Genomic DNA, 9,518 nt, shown 5'->3' with positions numbered 1-9,518 from the left:
GCGGCCCAACCGGCGTGAGAACACGGGGCCGGCCTTCCTGCAGCCTCTTCCGCTCGCCGGCTGCGGCGCCTGGGACGGTTGCGGTGGGTCTGGGCGCTGGGAAGTCGTCCAAGATGATTAAAAAATTCGACAAGAAGGACGAGGAGTCTGGTACGCGCGGGGCTTCCGAGGCCCACCCTCAGCCGCGGGACGCCCCTTCCCCCGCCCGCCGCCACCTGCTTTCGGGCCGGCGGGGCTGGGGGCGTGGGCGCCGGCGTGCCAGGGGGCCGGAGCTGGAGCCGGCCCCTCCCCTCCCCTCGCGGCCGCCGGGGGCCTGCCCATAGCCCCTCCCCCGGGCGCCGGAACCTCCCTTCGGGCCGCGCGCTCCCGCCCCAGCACCCGCGCGCGCCCCGTTCCCGTCCCTCTTGCGGCGCAGCCCCTCCGAGCCGCCTCCGCACCTGCGCGCGGGCCTCCGGCGGGGGCCGAGGGCGTGCGCGCGTCTCCGCGTTCAGGGGTGTTGGTAGGGTCCGACCCCAAGTGGGAGCACCCTGTTCCCGGGGCTGGGGTCGACGGCACAGGGTGTGTGTGGAGGAACGTTCAGGTGCCTGGTACCTTATCGTTTTCCTGGGGGCCCCGGCTCTGTCCGGGCCCCCGGGGGCAAGACTGTCCCGTGGGACACAGCTCGTTGAATGCTCAGGCGTCCAGAAGTGACCTGCGTCTTGATACCCGTGTTTGGTCCAGAGCAAATGGGGAAGATGCCAAGCATCCTCAAAAAGAAAAAATTCTCGGTGTTTGGTAGATCTCCCACAGTGTGAGAGGGGGTTGGGTTCGTCAACCTCCATGGCCTCTTGCAGCTTTACGCCTGCATGATTCTCTGGGAAACTTCGTTTCTGCCTCTCGTTAAGTGTTAGAAACACATAAAATAGTGCTTACCTAAGGAAATCAAAATCACCCTACCACAATCTCATTAATCTTCGTTGTGGAAATGACACATTTTTAACATTCATGGAAAAAGAGGGCAGGGAAAGAAGACACTCATTTTGGAGAGGGTTGCTGCAAAAGAGAAGTCTCAGCTTTTCAAGTATGGCAGTGACAGAGCTGGGATCAAAATGATTTCATTCAGTTTGTATGCATATTAGCAATGATTATCACTGTGCCATCCAAGTGTTCACTTCCCAAGCATTCAGTACCCTTCTCTGGAAAGTATATAAGTTTGTGTAGAACAGCTATTCAGGACATTTTTTTTTGTTTTATAAATAGGTAGTGGCTCCAATCCTTTCCAGCATCTGGAGAAGAGTGCTGTTTTACAGGAGGTATGACTGGGAAGTATCTTGTGCCCTTTCTTTTCTATTCTGTTTTAGAGTGGTGGGCAGAGAATCCCTGGGCCACTGTGATCACGACATCCAAAACAAGAAACGTAACAGAGTTTAGGGAATATAGATTTGAGGGAAAAGAAAGACGGGTTACTTGTCATAGGAGAATTTAGAGCTTATAGAAATGCAAAGACATGAAGACTGTCACAGGTTGGGAATTTTAAATGTAAGAACAGGTGTTTAGTGCAAGGTTATTGAAATCAGTTATCTGTATTAATCTCATTGTATTAGTAGGATATAGATAAGTATTGTGTTCCTTATTTAACTGGTATAGCCCATAAAGTTGAAGTAGTCAACCTAAGGGAATGAGTTAGAAAGTATAGGATGGAAAATCAAGGCCACATGTAGTAATTTATCAGATACCTTAGTAAATTGAGAACTATAGACAATGTTTGGATACCGTGATTAAAAATAGTCTGTATTAAAGTTGGTTTGCTATATCTGTGATAGAAAAGGTAGAAAAGTAACAGTGTTTTTTATGTTTTTTCATAGGCTCGTATATTCAATGAAACTCCAATCAATCCAAGAAGATGTTTGCATATTCTTACAAAGATTCTTTACTTACTGAACCAGGTAAATTATTTTTATTTTTCTCAGATAAGTGTGTCCTGGAATAGAAATACTGAAAATTCAATGAAATACTTTCTGGAAAGTATATTTATTTATTTTAAATTCACTTAATTTTAACATATACAACGTTTGGTTAACAAAATAATATGTAAAACTTGAGTACGAAGACTATGACATATACAGGTTGAGTATACCTTATTTGCAATGCTCGGAACCAGAAGTGTTTTGGATTTCAGATTTTTTTGGGTTTTGGAATATTTGCAGAATACATACTCACTGACTATTCCTAATCTGAGTATCTGAAATCCAGAATGCTCCAATGAGGGTCTCCACCGAGTGTTATATTGGCACTCAAAAAGTTTCTAATTTTGGAGCATTTCAGATTTTGGATTTTGAGATTAGAGATGTTTAACCTGCACTTCTTTTTTATTCATGAGGTCCTAAACCAGTGATGTGCATAGTAGATTCTCAATAAATCTTTTGGTTTCAATTTAATGAGTACTAGTTAGAACATGTTGTTTACATATGTTTGGAGATCTTCATGTTTTTCTGAAAATACAATGCAAGATCAGGCAAATTCCAGATATTTTCTTTTTTGTGTGTGTAATAATGATGTTTTAAAGCTTTGATTGTTAATATTCAGATTTTATATTTATTATCCCTATCCTACCATTACTAGCAAAATAATTCTGGGCAGTAGCTTAACCATTTTATGTGCCTTGATGTCCTTTTCTCTACATGGGGATTATGATAATACCTGTTACAGAGTTGTAATGACAAATAAGATAATTAGTGTAAAGCACTGAGAATAGTACTGAACATATAGTAAGCATTCAGGAATAGTTTTCCTTCCATCATTCAGCAAATATTTATTTGCATAGCTGCTGTGTGCTGTGCACTGTTTTAGGTGTTGGGGATATAGCAGACAAACCAACAAAAATGTTTGCACTCATGAAATGTAGATTCTGCTTGCTACTATTGTTATTAATTTTCTTTTTCTTTTTCTTTTTTTTTTTTTGCCCCAGACTTAAAAAAAACTCATGAAATGTCTAAGGCCTTAGAAAATATGATTTTGTTTCATGGATTCATATTCCCTCAATATCAGTGGGGAATTGGTTCCAGGACCTCCATTGGATACTAAAGTCCATAGATGCTAAAGTCCCTCATACAAATGGTGTAGTATTTGCATATAACCTACACATATCCTCCCATATATGTTAAGTCATCTCTGTGATTATAATCTCTAGATTATAATACCTGGTGCAATGTTAGTGCTGTGTAAATAGTTGTGCTGTATTGTTTAGGGAATAATGACAAGAAAAAACCGTCTCTATGTGTTCAGTACAAACACGGTTTTTTTTTCCTTGAATATTTTCAATCCAAGGCTGGTTGAATCCACAGATTCAGAACTCATGGTTATGGAAGGATGACTATATATGTCTGTACACATACAGATGGACACATAAAACATACATATATACCATACCTCAGGTGGTTTACATATGGTGCTAAGATAACCATGGTTTCCAGTTTGAATTCTAAGAGAATATATTATCTTTGTTTTGTGACTGAAGACCTCATTCAGAGATTTAATAAAGTTTTCTTGTTTACAAATGAAGACTAAGCAACAAGCACATAGTTTTTTTTTTATTTTTTCAGATAGAGTCTCACTTTGTCACCAGGCTGGAGTGCAGTGGCGCGATCTCGGCTCACTACAACCTCCACCTCCCTGGTTCAAGCAATTCTCCTACTTTAGCGTCCTGAGTAGCTGGGATTACAGGCACGCACCACCACGCCTGGCTAATTTTTATATTTTTAGTAGAGATGGGGTTTCACCATATTGGCCAGGTGGGTCTCAAACTCCTGACCTTAGGTGATCCACCCACCTCAGCTTCCCAAAATGCTGGGATTACAGGTGTGAGCTACTGTGCCTGATCATCAAGCACATAGTTTTAAATAAAATATATCTGTTCACAAACAACATAATCCCTCTGTGTCAGCATATGAGAAACATTTAAAGCATAGTCAATTGGGTTTAACTTTTCATAGCACACATTGTATCCAAGTTGGCTAAATCCATTGGGTAACCAAAAGTTTTGAATAGTCAAAGTTGATTGAGAGTAACATATATTTTTATGTTGGTCATTACCTCTTCGATGAGGCAACTCATGTTGAAACATTTGATTATCTTGATAAGGAAATTACCAAGCACAGCATAAACACAATTAACTATATAAACAGATTTGGGAACATAAATTTTATCTCTTTGCCTAGAACTTGGTAGAGCTTTATAGAAAGATACTTTTGAATTTCTATGAGAGTTGACATATCCATGTGTTTTCTGAGCTTCGAGTAAAAAAGTAGGATGTAAGGTTTTCCTATATAACTAAAAAGCACACAGACTTCTGGGTATTCAGTAAATAGTTATGACAGAAAGAGAGATAAATCTCTTGCTGATGAGCATGCTGGATACACTGATTTAAGTAAATATAAACTTATTGTACTTTGTCTTTCATCCTAAACTGTCAGTATTTTTCGCCAAAATTTATTCTTATACCTATGGCAAATAGATTGAAGACTAGTTATATTTTATGTGGAATCTGAAGCTCTGAAAAGTGATTGAGTATAACATATAGGATTGCTTTTAGTGAAGACATTAAATATTGAAATGGTAATATTTGAGGTAATCTATGATCTGAGATTATTTAAAATATGTTATCTAATACTTTTTCATTGCTCAGAAAATGTAGTTCCCAGATCAGCGCATTTACATCACTTGTTAGAATCACTTGTTAGAAATGCCAAATCTCAGGCCGGGCACGGTGGCTCACGCCTGTAATCCCAGCACTTTGGAAGGCCGAGGCAGGTGGATCACGAGGTCAGGAGTTCAAGACCAGCCTGGCCAACATGGTGAAATCCTGTCTCTACTAAAGATAACAAAAAATTAGTTGGGCGTGGTGGTGCACACTTGTAATCCCAGCTACTTGGGAGGCTGAGGCAGGGGAATCACTTGAACCCAGGATGTGGAGGTTGCAGTGAGCCAAGATTGCACCATTGCAGTCCAACTTGGGTGACAGGGTGAGACTCTGTCTCAAAAAAACAGAAAAGAAAAGAAACACAAAATCTCAGGCTTTACCCCACAGCCACTGAATCAGAATCTGCATTTTGGCAAGATCCCAGGATGAATTTTCATGCACATTAAAGCGTTTGAAGCTCTGATCCAAAGCATGTTTTTAGGGGCTTGAACCAATATTGAGCTACATAGCAGCCCCTTTAAGCCTAGTTTTTTAATATGATGAATCTGGTTCCTGCCCTTTTGGTTGGTCCCCTTCTTGCCATTTTGCTGAGATTCGTAATAGATAGTTCCTTATATTTTAATATTTATTATGCTCCTATGACATGTTAGGCATTGTGCTGGGCATTAGATTATAGATATGATCTCTGCTCTTAGGCAGTGTAATAATAATGTCCTATTGTGAGTGCTATGATTTTCTGCCTCCTTGTAAACTACAGTACTTCAGGGAAATTTCAAATACTTTCTACTAAAAGGTTAGAGATCACTATGCCAGAACTTTTAAGCATGGTATGCGATACTGAATTATTTTAAATAAGGGGGGATAAATGGCTATGTGGGTTTGTACATTGAAAGCCAGAAAAATTGCAGAGGCAGAATGTTTACAAAGAGATTCTTTTTTCTTGAGTTCTAAAGGATTTTTGCAGAAATAGAAAATCCTGTGTGTGTATATGTACATATATATGAATATATATTTTTTAAAGTTTAAAAATTGTTTTAAATTTTACTTAGGGTGAACACTTTGGAACAACGGAAGCTACAGAAGCCTTCTTTGCAATGACGCGATTGTTTCAATCTAATGATGTAAGTCTTTTTGAATTTTTTTTATGATGAAAAACCTCCTTTTATTTATTTTCCCCAGGGAACTAAGAGTGTTCTAAATTAGGGAGCATTGCTTGAAATGTTTTAAATTATTTAACTGCTTATAAAACTTATAAATGTTCATTATAAGATGTGAAAATGGAAGAATTAAAGTATGCAGTGTAAAACTTTTCCCTGCGGATCCACCGTGAAGTCATAAAGACTGTTAATACCTAGCTTCTGGCATGACGCTGTGAGGGTGGACTGATAAAGAAGTCAGTGCACATAGCTACCACATTTGTCAGTTCTTAGTCAAGTTTCTGGTGGGCCTGGGATTGCTGTTAGTCAGCAGGGCTGGCAGTTGAGAAGAGGAGCTGGATGTGGAGTGGGGAAGGGGAATAAGGAATAGAATAAGGAGAAAGAAGTGGAATAAGGAAAAAGAAAAATGAGTACAAACTAAACCTGCCTCTCATTACCTTAGACCACCCTGATCTTCAGAACATATGGCTGCTGCTTTTTGTCTGTCTTCTAAGTGTTGTGTACATTTTTCTTTTGCCTAGCTCTAAGGCAGAACCATACAGGGAAGGTAGTTCTGGGATATGTATTTTCCAGCTTTCCATTAACATAAATTGGCCAAATCTTGCAGTTTTTTGGTATGTATTGCATATCACCACATGTCACATTTTTGTCAACCCCCAGAACCTCTTGAGATTTGAGTCTTGTTATGGATCTAAATAATGAGAGGTTTTAGGAGTAGATCTTCAGGAAGATCAGCAATCCCCTGTAATGCAGCTTTTTCAGGGGAGGCCGTTATATACTCTACAGGCAAAGGAAGACTAATTTCCTTACATATGGGATGGAGGACTGACGCTTCTACTAGCAAAAGATGTCACAGAATTTAGGAGTTCGAGGTACTTGGCTTCATCAGAGTCTGCCCATATATCCTCATTCTACTTTTCAGGGCCCCATTCCTTGCCAGTCAAGGTCCTAACTTTAACGTAAGATGTCCTGCAAGAGTGTGAATTGAATTTGCATTGTAACTGAGCCACCTGCAGGATATGCTTTGTAGAAATCTCAGCCCTGTGGCCACATGATATAAGGCTGTCTATGAAGGCAGTTATAGATTTCTTGCCCCCTTACCGAGATTTGAGTGGTGCTTTTAAAACTCCGAGCTCATCATTTTATTTTCCTGAGAAAAGAATTCTCCAGTGTACCTAGAAACAACGAATTAACCCATTATACAACTTGGTTTTACTGAAATCTTCTATGGCATCAACTGCTTAGTTACCCAAAGCTTTGTCTTCTGTAGGTCCTTGTCTGCAGATGATGATTTTAAACATTTTGCCACTGCATGCCATGGACTGCTAGTAGCCTCTTTTCCATTGGAAACTGGTCATTATTACCTTCAATCCGATCAGAGAAGCAACTTTAAGTTCATATCTTTAAGGTCTTCTTTCCTTTTAACCACTTCCTGTACCAGAAATTCAGGGTTCAAACAGGGAAACAGAACCACTATGAGTATTGTGGAATTAGGTGTTTATTAGAGGAATTGGACTAGAAAACTAGGCAGGTTGAGCTGCTGGAGTAGGGTTCAGAGGGAGGGTGTTACATAAGTCATGGAAGGCTGTTGCCTCTTTTATGGCTTTGTTTTTGCAGCCAGGTGTCTTCTCAAGACTGCTGTTACTCAGAGGGCTGGCAGTTGGGAAGAAAAACTGGACATGTAGTGGAGAAAAGGAAGCAGAGTAAGAAAGAAACAGGATGAGGACAAACTTTTGAAGCCTGTAGCACAGAGGTTTATATCAAGAAAAGAAGATATGAAATTGTCTTCTAGGAAATGGATTAGGGAAATGTAGGATTGTTCAATAGGACTAATAGCCTGTTGAAGTTAGTGCTCATGAATTTAAAGTATTACCAAGTAGCATGGTGAATGTTTTTCTCCAGCTACAGCCTGCAGGTTAAAGCACTGAAGGCTTAGAGTTAGGATTTAATCAGGATTGAAGTTTTGCCAGGTTAGTAAACAGAGGGAGAAGCAAAAAAGTTGAGTGGTTGGAACGTTGACTGTGGAATCTTCGGTTAGGAGGGAAGCAAGAACAGGGGCTGACAGGGACAGCAAAAAGTTGGTAGAACAGTGGATTGTAGGTCAAGAGAGAGTGAAATAATTTTGGAGTCAGGAGTGTGAGTGCTTGGAAATGAAATTAGAAAGGGATGCTGTTACTGATAGAGGCTGTGGCAGTGGCAGTGGGTGATCATTGTAGGGAGGATGGCATCATTGGAGAAGAGGAGGTCGAGGAATGAAGAGGTCAGAGGTTTAGAGATACCATCTATATGGATATTAAAATCACCAATACTTATAACTGGGATTGCATTGGAGAGACAGTGAACAAGGTACTGGTATTTTTTAAAAATAAGAGAAGTGACCTGGGGTTTAGTGGACAACCAGCAATGGTAGCAGGTGACATCGTATAAAGGCATAAGCTTTCCCACCTGTAGGCCTGGTAGTATGAGGGTTATGGCAGAGAAAACAGCTGCTATTTCAGAGGGTTGCAGGAGGATCCCTGGGAGAGAGCCAAGTTTCACTTAAAGAAAAAGATGGGAACATTCAGAGAAGAGTTTGAGAATATAGGGGATTTTGCTGATGAAAGTGTCAGAGAATATAATGGCGCTGCTTAGAAGGGTGGAAAATGGAGTCAGACGAGGTGCTGTACCCAGATGCAAGGAATAAGTCTGCAGGTTATGAATAATGACCAGAATATTTTAGGCTTTTTGTAGTGACTGAGGTAAGTAGCCATGTACAGCATGATGTGATTAGTTTTAATGGTTCCTTAGGCAAAATACAGAATTGAGGGAGTGATTGTTTTGGGGCAAAGAGAGGTAGAGATTTTGCCAGAAATATGTGGAGCTCCTTCCATTACCAGCATTCCTTTACCAGAAGGTAATTACTGTCTTGAAGTTGGTATTCTTCTATCCTTGTTTATATTAATATATGGGGATTACATTGTTTACATCTATAATCAATACTTTGCATTTTTGTGTGTCTTAAAATATAAAAATAACATCATCTTCTTATTTTGCAACGTTATTGTTGTTGTTTTTGAATTGTCACCCAGGCTAAAGTGCAGTGGCACGATCTTGGCTCACTGCAGCCTCCGCCTCCCGGGTTCAAGCGATTCTCCTGCCTCAGCCTTTGGAGTAGCTGGGACTATGGGCACGTGCCACCACGCCTGGCTAATTTTTGTATTTTTAGTAGAGACGGGGTTTCATCATGTTGGCCAGGATGGTCTCAATCTCCTGACCTCGTGATCTGCCCGCCTTGGCCTCCCAAAGTACTGGGATTATAGGCCTGAGCCACCACGCCCGGCCTGCGGTGTTTATGATTAATACATTTTTAAGATCTACTGGCTTGTTACATGTACTTCTTCTTTATTTACTTTCACTACTATATGGAATTCCAATATGTGAATATACAGTAATTCTATTTATCCATTCTCCCATTGGTAGATACAAGTTGTTCCCACATTTTACCTCTTACAAATGATACTGCACATAATGTTTATGTACACAGTGAGACTTTTTCTGGAGTAGATACCTACAAGTGGAATTTCTAGATAATGTTTGTTTGTTGGTTTTTTTTTTTTGAGACAGAGTCTCTCTCTCTCGCCTGGGCTGGAGTGCAATGGCATGATCTCGGCTCACTGCAACCTTTGCCTCCCAGGTTCACGCCA

The 9,518-nt window shown here is 40.6% G+C and overlaps 1 protein-coding gene across 1 annotated transcript in view; it reads left to right on the top strand.

Annotated features, from left to right (window-relative positions):
• The first annotated feature begins 33 nt into the window (after nt 1–33).
• The window catches only part of COPG2 (COPI coat complex subunit gamma 2), a 164,476-nt gene continuing 154,991 nt past the window's right edge, over nt 34–9,518 (top strand). The window contains exons 1-4 of the mRNA XM_032761744.2: nt 34–150; nt 1,240–1,292; nt 1,845–1,925; nt 5,728–5,799. Of these exons, the coding sequence (XP_032617635.1) occupies nt 114–150; nt 1,240–1,292; nt 1,845–1,925; nt 5,728–5,799 (243 nt within the window). The 5' untranslated portion in view covers nt 34–113. The remainder of the gene's footprint in view (nt 151–1,239; nt 1,293–1,844; nt 1,926–5,727; nt 5,800–9,518) is intronic.

This window comes from Hylobates moloch, unplaced genomic scaffold, assembly GCF_009828535.3.
Source record: "Hylobates moloch isolate HMO894 unplaced genomic scaffold, HMol_V3 SCAFFOLD_1, whole genome shotgun sequence".
In the NCBI taxonomy this organism is placed as follows: domain Eukaryota; kingdom Metazoa; phylum Chordata; class Mammalia; order Primates; family Hylobatidae; genus Hylobates; species Hylobates moloch.
This window is presented reverse-complemented; position numbering and strand designations above follow the sequence as displayed.